Source organism: Rutidosis leptorrhynchoides, chromosome 2 (genome assembly GCF_046630445.1).
Source record: "Rutidosis leptorrhynchoides isolate AG116_Rl617_1_P2 chromosome 2, CSIRO_AGI_Rlap_v1, whole genome shotgun sequence".
Classification (NCBI taxonomy): domain Eukaryota; kingdom Viridiplantae; phylum Streptophyta; class Magnoliopsida; order Asterales; family Asteraceae; genus Rutidosis; species Rutidosis leptorrhynchoides.
Window position 1 is genome coordinate 63,729,354 of NC_092334.1, and position 15,861 is coordinate 63,745,214.

At 34.6% G+C, this 15,861-nt stretch overlaps 1 protein-coding gene across 1 annotated transcript; it reads right to left on the reverse strand.

Moving 5' to 3' along the window:
- Nucleotides 1-710: 710 nt before the first annotated feature.
- Nucleotides 711-12,819, reverse strand: LOC139890947 (kinesin-like protein KIN-12D). The gene is made up of 36 exons (XM_071873878.1): nt 12,196-12,819; nt 11,950-12,105; nt 11,783-11,866; nt 11,548-11,667; nt 11,324-11,437; nt 11,148-11,240; nt 10,909-11,069; nt 10,744-10,818; nt 10,264-10,351; nt 10,131-10,189; nt 9,951-10,014; nt 9,792-9,857; nt 9,538-9,687; nt 9,254-9,358; nt 8,619-8,854; nt 8,479-8,548; nt 8,341-8,403; nt 8,230-8,262; nt 7,986-8,147; nt 6,968-7,651; nt 6,392-6,913; nt 5,615-5,938; nt 4,146-5,312; nt 3,782-3,889; nt 3,327-3,524; nt 3,170-3,244; nt 2,807-3,043; nt 2,630-2,728; nt 2,452-2,526; nt 2,271-2,329; nt 1,998-2,109; nt 1,809-1,919; nt 1,559-1,726; nt 1,407-1,472; nt 1,075-1,194; nt 711-972 (listed from the first exon to the last, which is right to left on the reverse strand). Exons 1-36 carry the CDS (start codon nt 12,817-12,819, stop codon nt 889-891), a joined length of 6,732 nt encoding a protein of 2,243 aa, XP_071729979.1. The 3' UTR covers nt 711-888.
- Between the last annotated feature and the right edge of the window lie 3,042 nt (nt 12,820-15,861).

A 15,861-nucleotide genomic window follows, 5' to 3' on the forward strand; every position in this document is an offset into this window, starting at 1 on the left:
ACGATTTTTTCCGGCGTAAAAAACGTGCGCAGGACATTAAGTGTACTAGGTACTACCCACGCGTATTCAAACACACCCGTAACAACGCGTTTTTAATTCTGTAAATACATAACGCTACGTAAAATATGAAAATGCAACCCGAAAGTCCCCGCCGCAATCGCGCGGGCCGATTCTTACTAGTTATTGTTATGATAGAGTATGGAGTAGAGTATTATAATTATGAATAATTTATTAATTAGTTCGGAGTCTATATTATGTTTTGGGAAAATTACTATAATTTCACCTTTTCATGTAAGATGCAAGACTAGTATGAGAGAAATAAATTTGTTTAATACGTGTTCTAAGAAAAATTGAGCGAAGTATTGTCTACTTTAGTGAACTTATATTATAAGAAGGGAAAAAAAAAACCGAGTTAAAACGTCAGTATATGACTATATGTTATTTACTTATTTAGATCAACAAATATCACTACTAGTATAAAGATATTAATCATTGTCATATATATGTACAAAGCAGAAAGAACAGCAAGGTTAAAATAAATCAACCGAATTAACCATATAACTTGAATAAAAGAAACGAACAAAAATCATAAAGTGAGCCTATGAAACAGCTTTTTTACAACAGGTAGACAAAGCTTCAACCTCAGAGTTCTTATAAATATACAAAAATTAAATGTAGATATTAAAAATTTGTTATACAACTATACAAAAATTCTTTTGAATAATGAGCCTATGAAACAGCTTTTTTACATGTAAACAAAGCTTCAACCTCAGAAAGTGGACAAAACTATAAACACGTATCCACCGCGAAAAATATCCAAGAAATTTGAATGTTAAGTGCCATGTGAGCTTCACTGATCTAAAGTCGATTAAACTAGCTTCGACTGGATTATCTACTGTTGGTTTCTCTTGTTTCGTTAGCCATCTGTGGCATAATTTCAGATAGTCGTACTCGTTCATTACTGATTCTTGTCTGTTAAATCATTTAATGCATTAGCAAAAGCACTGCGCCGTCAAATAATTATCGGTCCAAACAAAATGAAAAGGATTATATATCACATATGTATATGTATACCTTAAATTGCAGATCTTTTAATTCCCTTTCGAGGGTGACCACACGTTTTTGGAACTGTTCCAACGCTTCTTCTGCCATGGATACACTATCATCGGATGCCGTACCTGTTACTCCGGCTGCCTGTTGTAGAAGGAAGATTATAAGGTGTGCATTTGTGTATTTTTGCTAATAAAAAATCAACTATTAAACATCAAAACGAAAAAGGGTATCTGCTTATTTAGACCATTTCACTTCACTTTCACCGCACTCTAATCATTATTTTGAAAATGTGGATGACAAACCAAAAAAAAAAAACTTCAATTTGCTAAAAAAAAAAACATAAGTACACTAACCTTTAAAATGCTGAAGCATAAGGCTGCCAACTTCTGTGCTACTTGATCCCTCTCATCTTCAGTTTCCTGTACCATTTATCAAAGGGTAAATCAGTCTTTTCTATAAAGGTCTAGACTTGGAGCAAAATTTGTAGTCACCTTTAAATACTAACCTTAAGTTTTTCATCTATTTGTAGCTCAGCTTCCACACAATACGAGTTCTTCCCGCTGGCTGCACGTAAATTCGCAAGCTCTTCTTTACAACGGCAAAGGGTAGCATCAGTTTTTCTCAACTTACGGCTTAAATTTTCGTTTTGTGCTTTTAACGAATTGTTCTCCTCCTGTTTATAAACTTATCTTCAGTTACAGTTTATATGACCAAATTACTAAGCCCGAAATGAAAGTTATAGATAATAATCTTGCCTTTATTTTGGCATGATGGTGAATTCTTTGTTGAAGATTCTGTTGTCCTGATAACTTATTTACTTCAGTTTCAAGCTCAAGGACTTTCATCTTGTGATTATGTATTTCATTCTATATAAATGAAAGCAAGTTAGGAAGTAACACGGTCAAAGCATATTAAGTATGAAAAAAGTATTTTGCGTTTCAGACCTTGAACATTTCGTTTTCAGTTGAAAGTAAACGATCTCTTTGACGTAATTGTTCTAATGCAACTTGTGCTGTAATCATCTCAGCTTGCTTCCTTTCTATTTCCTCCAACCACCTAGTATATTTTATAAAAGCATTAAACAAGTCAAAACAGGTGAGACAGGGTCATACCGACCCAAAAACATTTATTTTTCTGTTTAAGAAAGTTAATAATAAAAAACCTTTTTTAAGTGTGATTGAAAAGTATATTATTAAAAATGGTAAAACTGTGTCTACCCTTTTCGCTCGATGACCAATTCATTCAGTTGTTCTTTGAGCTTAATAACCTTCGAATCCTTCAACAAGAACGAAACATCATTCAGAAACTTTTCTCCACTCTGTTTCTATCAATCGTCACTTCATACTTATAAGACTCAAACGGTGAGAATGTAAATTGTTGTAATAAACCTTATATTACCTCAGACTGTACTCCAGCATTATGAGCCTGATCCTTATCATTTATGTCCTCGATTTGGTGGCCATCCACCAAGGACTGCCATTAAACACAATCAAACCATAAAAAAAAAACCCTTCATACTTCAAAATATTTTTATAACTAAAATTCGTTAAATAAACAAGTTATTATATAGCTTTACCGAATAAGCAGTCATATCCAACTTTATGCCCAACAAATCACGCAACACATCATGAGTCATGCTCCCCGACATAGCTAATTTTGCATTTAGCGCGAATATCTGAACATACAAATCCATATAAGACAAAAACATGATAACCAAAAAGAAAAAAAACGGGTAAAGATTAAAAAAGTATGCCTCTTTTTGCCGATTAGTAGCCAATGCTTCAAGCTCTTCTATTTTTTGCCTTGCTGCAGCCAGCTCCCCATCTCTCTCAGACTTCATTTGATGTGCCAAACCTAAACCGATGCACTTAAACGGAGACCCCGAACCTCTTGATCTTGCCTTTTCAAGTTTCTTTGATGGTGAATTTGAGATGTGTGGACCAGATCCATCCGATTTAACCTGATCTGCCATTGCCTCCAACGTCTTGAACTGTTCAGAATTTTTAAAGATAAATTAAAGACATGAGAAACACATACTTGATCATGCGCAACACCATCCAAAAATATCGCATTAAAGTTTAGATTTTTCAAAGTGGGTAACCAGATTTTGACTTACTGTTTGTTTATACTCTCTAGCTTGAGCTTCAGCATGCAGATTAAGCTCATTGATGTGTGCTTTATGTTGGATAATCTGTGGAAATTAAAGAAGTTATATGAACTAAAATTTAACAACAAACTGAAGCGCCAAAACGTGAAAATGGATAAACTTGCACCTCTGAATCCTTGGCGGCAATCTCTTTTTCGAGAATTCGGACACGTTGGTATACCTCTTGCAGACAACTCTCCTTCTCATTCAGAAGCGTTTTCATGTCCGAATCGCTGTTAAACTGTTGCTTAAAAGCTTGAAACTCTATTTCCAGCTCTTCGCGTTGCAGCCGTTGCCTTTCAGCCTCTCCTTTGACCATGTCAACCTTAAGTATCCAAACACATTAGCACAGTTCTCGGTTTATGTTTGGTATATATGTCCAAACATATACTGCCTAATCCCAAAAAAAATTATATGTATATCTAAATTCTAAAATGACCATGTCAATCACTTGATGAAGCCATTTGTCAAACAAAACCTATACTAGTATGTTGAAAATTGTAACATTACCTACATGAAATGTTGAGATACTAATGAGACAGGTGAAACATCTTATCAGTTATTGTCAACAAGAAAGCTCACCTGGTTCTCGAGGGCGTTCACGATAAATTCAAGCTCCTGAACGGATTTCTCATATAGTTTCACCTCCTCGTCCTTCTCTTCAGCATACGATCTACTCGTTTCAGCCATCTAAACAGTTGTTTGTGACAGCAATCATTAGGAACAAATGTATGACGCATTCGAAGTACGGGTTAGGTTGACCAGAAATATCCTCAATGCAAAAAGTCTAACTATTTATGAATGAGTGGTGTGTCAGATATGGTGTATAAAGGTTTTAGTAGTTCAACAATGCATAACCCATTTCTACACATTCATCGGTTTAATGGATTGAATTGAAACTTATTGATCTCATCATGTAAAGATAAAACAATAACAAATCAACTACCTGTTTGGCTTCTGTTGCAATTGCTTCATTTTCTTCCGCAAGTGCTTGTGACATCTCTAACTCCTTTCTTAGCTCAATTACCTCGGCATAAAGATCATCCCTCCTACAACTAACATTATCCAACTCGCGCGTTCTTGATTCAACCAATGTTCTCATTTCCACAAGCTCAGATTCGAGTTGAACCAACTCGATTTCAAAGCTTTCATTAGCTTTCTTTACCCTTACCAACTCCATCTCAGCCGTTTCTTTTGCTTTCAATGCATCTTTTACACTTTCGGTCAGCATTTCAATTTCTGAAAATAGTGACTTTACAAGTTCACCCTCTCTCGAAACATCGGCCTTAAGCACGGATATCATGTCTACCTTCTCCTTTAGTTGAGATTGAAGCACTTGTTTTTCTACTATATTTTCATTAAGCTCAACTTCTAAAGCCTCCAAAGAAGCTGTCAATTCTTCGATTTCATCTTTCTGATCCTGTTTATTGGAGGACGATTCCTGCAATAAACGTAGATCAAATAATAACCCTTCAACAACATCATCCTTCCTGCCCAACTCACTTTGAAGATTACTGTTTTCAAGAATCACCTCTTTAGCCAGTTTTTCTAAAAATTCAAATTCTTCTATATAACTATTTACATTTTCAGTACACTTGTTTATTTCTTCAAACCTTTGCTCTAGTGACACAGTTCTCTCTCTTAAAATGTTAAACAATATGTTATTCTTCATATCCACAGTACTCATCATATTTACACACTCTTTTAAGCTCATATCACTTATAGCTTCCCATTGTTTGAGGGCAGATTTCATCTCGTCCTCGTGTAGCCTCATGTTTCTCAGTTCAATATCTTTATTTTCCAACTCTTCTTGAAGTTTGCATGATGACATTTCAAGCATTTGACATGTTAGAAGCATTTTTCTTTGTTTTTCCTCAGCATCATGTTGAAAAAAGGCATTTTCTGCTTCTTTGTCCAACAAGATTGCATCCAATATTTTATTGTCCACATTGGATATAATCATGTATTCCTTAACCTTCTCAAAAACCTTACACATGTTCTTATTCTCTTTTTCGAGATCCTTTTTCTGTGAATCATTTTCTAGAAGTACTGATGACATGATAACGAGCTCAATCTCTTTCTCTAACAAAGACACTATTGCTTCCTCCTGAAACTATGAAGTTTATATTAAATTTTGAATAAAACAACTTAGGATGTAGCATCCATTAAAAAAATAGACTGTTCACTCATTCCCTTCCCATTTAGAAAAAGTTTATGTTATGACCCGTTTGAACTAAAACATAACCTAAACCACTCCGTTCAAAAGAAATGGGTTGAAATTGTCACATCTATATCATCCATCTAACAAGTGATTTGGAAAATTATGTAAGTTTGATTGATTGTTAAATATGAAAAAAAAAACACCCTGAATAATAAAAGTAATAAGCAATAATCTTTTAAATATAAAAAGCATACCATTCTTTTCTGTCTGTAGGATTTGCAAGATTCCTGGATAAGTTCTTCAACGGTCTGTATCTTGTGATCCAAAGAAACCATTGCGACTCCTACTTGTTTTTCGTAGTTACTGACAACAGATTGTAATTCGAGAACCTGTTGCACAAGTTCTTCAATACTTCTACGATTCTGCGTTTCAGAAAGCCGAATCACTTTGTTCTCAGAATGTAGTTTTGACATCTCAGTTTTTACTCCACTGAGACTCCCAAGGGCAATCTCTAGCTCTTTCTTCAAAAGACTAATGGTATCATCCCTGCGACTCACATCTCGTGAACTCCTGCAAGTCTAAAATAACCATGAGATCAATACCAATATTTCAAATATACAAACTAAAACTTAAGATTTGACCAAAACGGTCAAATGGATGAAGTTGGTTAAAGCTTCAAAAGGGTGACTTTTTGTAAGTCAAAACAGGTGAGTTCAGGTTAAGCCACCACACTTTTTTGATAAAACATTCTTAAATCTTCTTTATATATAAAAACAATTAGGCACAAAATACAATTATTAGTTTATATATTTTTACAATTTTAATTTAATATAATATTTTTGGAATGGAAATGCCTTACGAAGTTCTAAACATTCAAAATCCACTTTGGGTGAGCTAGGCCGATTTGACCAGTCTCCATAAGTTATTAATTTATTGGACCGATTACAGATGAAACAGAACCTGAACCGAACCGTTCAAAGTTAAATGGGTCAAAATTGCCACCCCAAAAATGCATTAATAGTAAAAGTTACCATGTGATCCTTTTTCAGCTCTTCAAGCTCAGCTTCTTTCGTAGTCAACCCTTCAAGATAGTCATCTTTCATCTCAGAGAACCTGTTCACAGTCACAAGTGCACCTATCGCACAAATATTCGCCTTCTTAATTTCCTCCTCCCTTTTTTTAATTGCATTATTCAATTGAACAATCATACTGCTTTTCTCACTTAATTCTAACGACAAATCATGGAGTATTTGATCCTTATCGTTGCAGTCTTGTTGGTGAGCTTCAGACATAGCCAAAGTCGCACCTTTTAATGACCTTAACATGCCCTCCATTTCATTACCTCTGTTTTTAGCTTCCTCTAAGCAGCATTTAAGTTCCTTTATTCGTAACTCCTTTTCACAAATGCCTCTTGTAATCTTTTGTAATTTCTCAGATGTTTCAACATCACGAAGATCATTTAAGGCATCCTCAAGTTCGTCGTGACCCTTACTAAGGATATCGTCAATCTCATTAGTCATGAAGTTCAACTGTCTTTCATTATCTTCGTACTTCTTCTGTAACGTTTCGTTGTATTCAGTCATGACATTCAACTTCTCTTGCAAAACGGCTAAGTCCAATCTAGCCTCTTTTTCTGTCATGTCAATATCATGCACTTGCTGTTGAAGACTGATAATTTCTTCCTGCAAACAAACAATGACCTCGGCAGTTTCAGCCTCAACTTGTTTCCGAACTTCATCCATTTCTTCTTCGTTTGATGCATGAAACTCCCGTTCATCTTTGTAAAAGTTATTTGTTCTCTTCGCTTTTTCAAGAGAATCCTTCATCTTGTTCAACTTTTCTTGTTCATTCGAAGATGATTGCAAAGCACTCGATACATGATTACAAATCTCATCATTCAAAGATACGATTTTTAGTTCTTTCTCACGCAGCTCTTGCACATATTGCTTATTACTGTTTCTAAGATCTTCCAGCTCGTTGATAGATATAAGTTGTTGAGCCTCAAGAGCCTCGATTACAGACCTTGTCTCCTCAAGTTCCACCATTATACACTGATTATTTTTTGTTAATAACATGTACTTATCTTCGGTCAACTTTAAGTCTCTGCTTAGACGTAACGTCTTTTCCTCTATTTCCCCACGAGATACACTCTGTTCCTTCAAAATCATCTCTAAAATGTCTACTTTCAGTTGAAGATTCATAACTTCTTCAATGTACTTTGCGGGAGTATCATTCTTTTTCAAAAATGCATGAGACGGCTGATCACCAACAGGAGCTTCCATTATATACTCCTGAAAAAGAAATCAAGTTTATTACAGTAGTTATTAGAAGTGGCAAAATGGTCCCACACTCATAACTGTTTTTTCAATAGCCATTCAAAAATGGTTTTCAGTTAACAAAAATGTACCTCCAATTCCATATCCATAACTTCTTCTGAGTGATCCACTTGAGTTTCAGACGCCTTTTGAGATGTACGATGTGACCTTTCACCTACAGAAGAATTTTCCAAAATGGGCTCCTGTAAAAAACATTATATACTAGTGATCAGAAAGATCTAATTGTTCCCAATGCAGATAATAAAAAACTTGGTCACCATAATTGTTTTTTATAACAACTATCTGTTACCTTTATGACCTCAATACAACCATCATTGTCATTCACCGCAGAATTCTGTTTTTTAAGTAAAGCATTTAGATCTTCAATTTCCTTACAGAGTTTTGCATTTCTTTCTAAGCATGAATTCAGGTTGATCCTGCATTTTTCCAACTCTTCGTGGCTCCGTTCCAACTGAAAGCAAATAGAAAATAAGAAAAACCAAAATCAGACGGATGATATGTTTTCATAATCTATCAATAAGGCTTAGTACAACCTCCAGTTGAAGATAACTGTTTTCTTCATAGTCCTGTAGCCATTATTGACAAATGTTATGACCATCAAAGATTATAAGTAAATAGAAAAAGGTTACTAAAAGCCACAAAGCTGCATAACTTACCTTTTGCAAGGGTCCACCTTGCTTTGAATTTTCATCAATAAAGAGAACCAACTGTTAAGAAATATTAGTCATGATAATTTTAAAAAAATTAAAAAAATGTTATCTCCGATCAGAGTTCTGGTATACCTGATTCCTCAGTTCGCATCCTTCATTTAGTAACAAATCCCTCTCACCTTCTTCGTAGAAATCTTGAAATCTAGAAAAGAAATGCAACATATAATGAGATAACCTCGAATTCAAAAAACATCATTTCGGTAAAAATTTACCTTCTAAGTTGTTCTAGAAGCCTAATGTTTTCCAAAGCAAAACGTGTGACTTCCGGGTTCTTGTCGGCCTTTGCACGAAGCATTTGAATTTCCTCGGCGAGTGCGTTATTTTCCTCGAGCAGATACGAGTCAGCAGGTATCGATCCAGCAAGAAGAGACTCCATACGTTGAATCTTATCTTCTCTAAACTTCAACATCATCTTTGTGCACTTGTTGTCCTCCTCTCTTTGACGAACCTAGAAGAAATTTTTTGTTCAAAACGGGCGGGTCAGAATGGGAAGACAAAAAAATGTTTTTTTACCCCTTTATTTATGAAGTTAATTGAATTGATGTGCAAAATATGATTAACAAAGTATAATATGGTCAGGAAATAGATTTTCAGAAAATGAAGTTATATAGGAGGTCTATATGCATGTGAATACACCTCAGAAGACTTTCCACTGGTTCGATCCTGCTGACTCATTTACTTCTTACATAAATCCTTATATTAACCCATTGACCCATTAAAAAAGTGGATACAAAATGCCACCCACTTCCAGAGATATTAATACTGTCATTTAATTATAAATAAATAATAAATATGGACAACAGTCAATAGAAGTCAATGGCATGACATAAGTGCAAAAATACTTTACCAGGCGATTTAAAAGCTCTATTTCGGCTTCAAGATGTTTTATAGAAGTTTCCGACATTTGCTCTCTTCTCATGGCTCCAGTCAATACAGTCTCTACTGATTTAAGCTGAAAAGTAGAATTATCAGAAGTATATTACAAAAACAACATCAATAAATGAAAATCTATATAGATTTTAACTCATTTACACCATTTATATGCTGTATATTATATGGCTCCCAAGTTAAATGTTACCTAAGCAGTTATAGCATCTTTATAATTAATACAACATATACAATTAAATATACCTGTTTAGAGGAAACCTTCAGGATTTTATCGTCGTCTCCAGGCATACTATCACACTCATTTTCGTGTTCTTGTCTGGCCTCTTCAATGACGTTAGGAACAAAAGTTAGTGACCTCGAAACGTTATGCCTCTTAAGGACAGCAAGCTCCTCCTATTTAAAATAAAAAAGATCGATTTATTACACAAGATCTGCATCATTGTGGTTAAGGATAAATTCTTATTAATATTAATATGAACGTTACAAAACAAGATTACCTTTAGAAGTTGTATTTGGTGTTGAAGCGCTATGACATCTCCCAAAGCATCTTCGTTTACCACAGCCTTTGTAATAACAAACAACAAGAAAAGATTCAAGATAAGAACTAGAGTAAATGTGTACATTTTACTGCATACTACCAAAAAATAGTAGCTTACATTGTTCTGAATAAGTTTTGCACGCTGAGCGAACTTTAGAGTGTTTAACGTCTCGGTAGCAGAACTGATGGGAACAAAAGATCATATTATTATTGATTAATCATCAAGTAAGGAAAATCAAAATGAATACAAATTATCAAGTTATAAGGTCTAGTCACAAGTAAAAACAAACAAACATACCATATAGAGGGACTAACATTAGCTATTATCATTGTTTTTGAATTTCCGCCCAATGAGTCCTGCATAACATTGTGTTGTAAGCAATAGCAGATATGAAAAATTAAAATCACATAGATTTAAAAAAGTGTTTTACCTGTAAAAGAAATGTCAGTCTTGAATCTCTATAAGGAATATGACGTGTCCTTGAATTAGCACCATCTACTAGAACCATTATTACGTGCCTACATAAAAATAAAGAATAAATTAAAATGGCATTACATATATGGGAACACAAAACAACAAAGGTGACAGTTTCGACCCATTTATTCAACAACGGATAGATCTGGCTTATGTCAAATCTCTAACAGGTAATATCATATACATCACAAGTTAGATAGATTAAACAGGTTAATAGGTTCTCAGTCCACGTCTTATATCATACTATTATTCAAGAAATTATATTATTATTATTGTTAAAGAAAAAAGTGTTCATAGTGATATTTAACTTTAAATATCCACAAAAGAACCGGATATGGTAACCAAAAATGTGCAAGTCAACTCCGCGACAAGCCTTTTAGACTATCCTTAAAATACAAGAAAAATACAACAATGCCACAAAGTACGATGTTCATACCCTAGAGTAGATAACGATTTGTTTATGCTTGCAGCTTCCTTTAAGCGCTCACCTTCGGCACCAGAAGTTTTCTGTCTGTTACAGAGAAAGAGAGCTTTAATAAGCCGAATCACAGAAACTTGAAATAAAAAATTACAATAACAGAATCAATGGTTAATTCAGCACCTTTCGGAACCAGCTAGATCAACGAGGTTTAGCCTTGCAAATCGAAGATTAGTAGTTGAATCTTTCTCCCATCTGCTTTCAATCTCACAAGTGAAAACACTATGTGAACGACTACTTTCTCTGTTCATATTAGTTGCAGCTACTCTTCTATTTGCAGAACCCTAACATAAAACAGAACAATAATGAGAAAAAGTAAATATAACAAACAAAAAATGATGACTTAAGTGATTACATAGTACCCGACTCAGAAGCCTAAGAATATCACCCACAGTGTGAACCTCATATTCTGTCAGATTTTCCACATATACACCCTTCTTAACATCCTCCCGTAGCTGAAAGATTAAGAAATATTAGCACATGAAACAGAAACAGATAAATTTCAATAATTCTAAGTTCACCAAAAGATCAAACTTACTTGCAAATTTGTAGAGGAAGGGTCAAGGAGATCGGTAATTTGCTCATTGTATATCTCTAGAAATGAACACTTGCAATTATACGTTAATCTCTCATCTACTCGACTTTCCTCTTCCTGTACGTAGGTATGATAAATGACTTTTTCAAGGTGAAACTGATAATAAAGAAGTAAAAGAGTGTACATTTGAAAAATTAATAAAAACATAACAATCATTGCATAATTACCGCAATGATTCTAGCAAACAGGAACTCAAACATTCGAGGAGTCATGCCCCGATACGGAGAAGATTTTACTTCAAGCTCGTTGATTTCACCAAGCATTGTGTGTGTCTTGCCACTTCCTGTCTACATAAGTTAACCAAGTAATTTAGTGCGCTTAACCATGGTATATACGTTCCGATATTCAAAAACTTTTGACATTGTTCTTACTCAAATTACTACTAATATCATATTGTATTACCTGTCCATATGCAAAGATACAGCTATTATAACCCGACAAGCAGTTTTCCACCATCGGTAAACCAGCCATCCTGAAAAGTGTTTCCTGCACAAATTCATAATTATGTAACATATTGCAATTTGGATAAGATCTATACAACAAAACAATGTAATACGCCTTCATGGTACCTGATCAATGGTTTCACATGCAACATGGTCAAAAGTAAATCTTGTTTCTGGATGCCCTAAAAAGGTTAGACTCTGTGCACTTTCTTGTTTTAAACACCTATTGTAACCCTGAGTACTAAGCTCCATGTTGTTGAGTGGACGAATTCGTATCAGAACCTACAAGAAAAGGCAAACCGCAAGCTAAATCCTTTGTATTAATTAACTATGAAAAGCAAGTATGAATGTAAACTCAAAAAGCAAACTCACCTGTACATTATGATCCATCCAGAACGATGGATCTTCTTTGAGGTCGAAATGCGGTACCTCAACTGTATTCACCGTAGTGTACGAGTTTTGTAATTTTCTAGATGACGCAGAATAATTTGTATTATTACGTACACCACCACCGACCGGAGGTCGTGAAATACCTCCATGAGACAGCCCTGGATTCGGAGGTTTACTCACACTCTTTGTAGGTGTATTCTGCGTCGAATTACTCTCTGAATACCCAGAACTTGTAGCTCTTACAGTCCTACATGACCTGGGAGTAATCCCATTCCCATTCCCATTCCCTGTTTTTCCCTCATTTCGTGACTCCGAAACCCACCCGTACAGATTCTTACTCAAACCTCTTTGTTTTTCGGGAGTACGCATTGGCACCACCGATTCCGAATTCTTACTACCATTGACCTTAGTAGGTGTCCTACTGACTTTACTAGGGTTTTGTGCAGATTCTTGAATTGAATTTAACGGTGGCCTAGAGGATGAATCCGGACACATCTGACATACGTTTGATTCATGATGTTTAACATTTACTGGTACATTTTCAGGTTCGTCGAAATTAGGGTTTTGACTTGAATTCCGACGCAGAAATTTCAAATCTCTCAACATTCTGATTAACAATAGAAGGACAAAAATTAAAATATGAAACGTAAATTTGAATATAATAAGTAAATAAGTAAGAACAATTGATACCTGAAAGATGATGTGAGAAATATTATTCCAAATCTACGATCAATTCTTGAAATTGTTGTAGAAAAACGATCAATTAGAACTGTAGTGTTTCATTAGGTTTAGGTCAGTGTGAAAATTTGGATATGTGTGTACAGATGGCGCTTTGAATAATTTGAATTTGATTTTAGGGTTTGTTTTGGTAAAGGAAGCAAAAAGAAGGGGAAATTAGAAAATAAAAGGGTTTTGTAATAAAGAGATGATTAATTAATTAACGGCCATATTTTAAATCTCTTGACTGAATTCAAATTCAAATTGTCCTAAAGTCATTGTTTTCACTACCGAATAACAGGATCTATGTAGGCCGTTATATCATTAAAAGCTGGGATTTTTTAGGTAAGTCGTTTATTGTACAATTTTTTTATACTCAATAATTGTAACTTTAAAATTTTTTAAGAAAATAATAAAGAATTGTTATTGTTATGTACAATAATTTAATACATGTTATCGGAACTTTTTAAAATTTTTATTGAAACGCCAACATTTGTTTACTTCTAGCAAAGAGCTAGAGAAAAAATTAAAAGGGCTTTAGAAGCCATGGATTCCAATTGAAACCATGTTACTTCTATTTTTAAGCCAATTAACCGAATACATTTGAAAAGAATCAAAGAAAATACTACGAGTCAACGATGCATTGTTGAAGACATCATCATTACGGTACCGCCAAATCGTCCAAAGTAAGGATATGATAATCACTGAAACTTTGGCTTGACATCACGGCTTGATCTCCACGTCTCCATCTAATCCCACACAAACGACCACTAAGATAATTGAAGAAGATCAATATCTAACCATCTTCGAGTTAGTCTCAACAAATCAACAGCACAAGGACAAAGAAAGAAAACGTGTTTCAAATCTTCCAACGCTTGGCCGCAACAAGGACATAAAATCCACTCCAAAACCATGTCTTTCAACGTAATATCAACACGATGTGGAAGCTTATCTCAGATAAAATTCCACAAAAAAATATTTACTGTCTTCAGGAGTGCTTTAAACCAAATAGTAGCTGGTTCTGATGAAGATAACAATACGCGATCGATATGTACCCTTGTTGATCGAACAAATAATCCATCATTGATTAAACTCCAATTCCACCTCTCCATATTTTCCGTTAAAGTAACAGGTTGTGCTTTAATAAATTAATGTTAATGACATCATCATTATTAGCTTATACTTTTTTCTTTTTATTTTTGAATTTTTTTTAAGCGTTAGTAAACCTTATTTATAACATCACTTAATAGAACTTATAAAAGATAGATTTCATCCCACATTGGATGTGAGAAAAATGATACCAATAAGGTATTTATAAATATACGATTCAAGTGTTGATGGTTTCATATACCTAAAATTTATATTTTGCTAGTTAAAGTTTATATTTCTAGTTACCTACTTAAGTTATAAATTTAATACTAATACTAACATGTATATAAGTCTTAAATTAATATTATATTTTTTCATACAAGTTCGTTTAGCTCGGCTCGTGTAGCTCAACTCGTTTAAACATAAATGAGCATACGAACTATTCGAGTCATATAGGCTCGATTAGCTCGCTCGATTATTAAACGAGTTTTCAAGCGATTCGAGTCGAATATTAACTTTTTCATACTCGGCTCGTGAAACTAATCGAACAATATTTTTTGTTCGATTTCGAACTCGATAAAACTCGAACTCGAAATAAACGAGCTCGAACTCGAGTAGCTCGTTTAAAGCTCAGTTCGTTAACGGCCCTAAGCTGAACAATATTACCTCAATTTTGCACTTTTTAAAATCAGAGTTCCTTTATGTTTCAAGTTGAAGTATAAGGTCTTTTTCGGACATTAACAAAACTCATATTACATTTATTGTTTGTATAACTTGTGTTACTTTTTCGGACAATTTTCCCTTACTTAATTAGTATTTTTAACTTACTAATTAATTAGTAATTGTAACTTAATTTGAATAATGAAATTGTGTTCTTGTATACTTTGATAGTAACAAGTTTTAGGGTCAGCCGCGTGCTGCGGCGGCGGACCCCTAAATATTTTTATATATAATATAGTCAGGTTTTCGTTGTACATAACCTATGTTTTAAATTAAATATTTAAACGTTAATAACTCTGACAAAATTAAATATTTTTCGTTGTATATAAATATTTAACCTATGTTTTAAGTTGTACATAACCTATGTTTCAGCCTTATCGGTCTTTTTCTTGAAACGAATGATTAAACTGTGATCTGCCGTCTCAAGCCTCATTATTTCTTCATGACGCTCAGTGCTTGGAGCGGGTATTGTCGCAGTTTCTTTTACATCTTCAATTTCCTCTTCCTCTTCAGAATTCCTCCTCTTCCTCTATTTCTTCGCTGAGATCCTCTTCTTCCATTTCTGGGTCGTCTGCAGACTGTGATTCGACACCCATCTCGACATCATCGGCTGGTGGTGAAGACTCGTCATCGGAAGTGATCCGTCTGGTGGAAATAGCAAACATCTCTGCCTGTCCAGAAAGATCGGTTGGTCGGTCAATTTTGAAGGTAACGCTCTCCCCATGTGATCGTAAGATCAAGGTTTGATTGTACACATCAATGACAGTCCTAGCCGTATTCATGAAAGGTCTTCCTAACACCACTGGTGTGTGTAGGTCTTCCTTAATGTCCATCACTACGAAATCCGTAGGATACAAGAATTTGTCGACTTTCACCAAGACGTTCTCAACTATGCCCTTAGGATATCGAATTGTGTGATCGGCAAGTTGGATTATCATTTTGGTTGGTGACAAGTTTCCTAACTCTAATCTCTGATAGAGAGAGTAGGGGATTAGGTTGGTACTTGCTCCTAAATCTGCTAGCGCATGAATGGTTCCAGATTGGTAGATTGAACACGAGAAAATGAATCGGCCCGTATCTCCTAGCTTTGGTGGTAAAGAGTTTCTGAGTAATGCAGAGCAT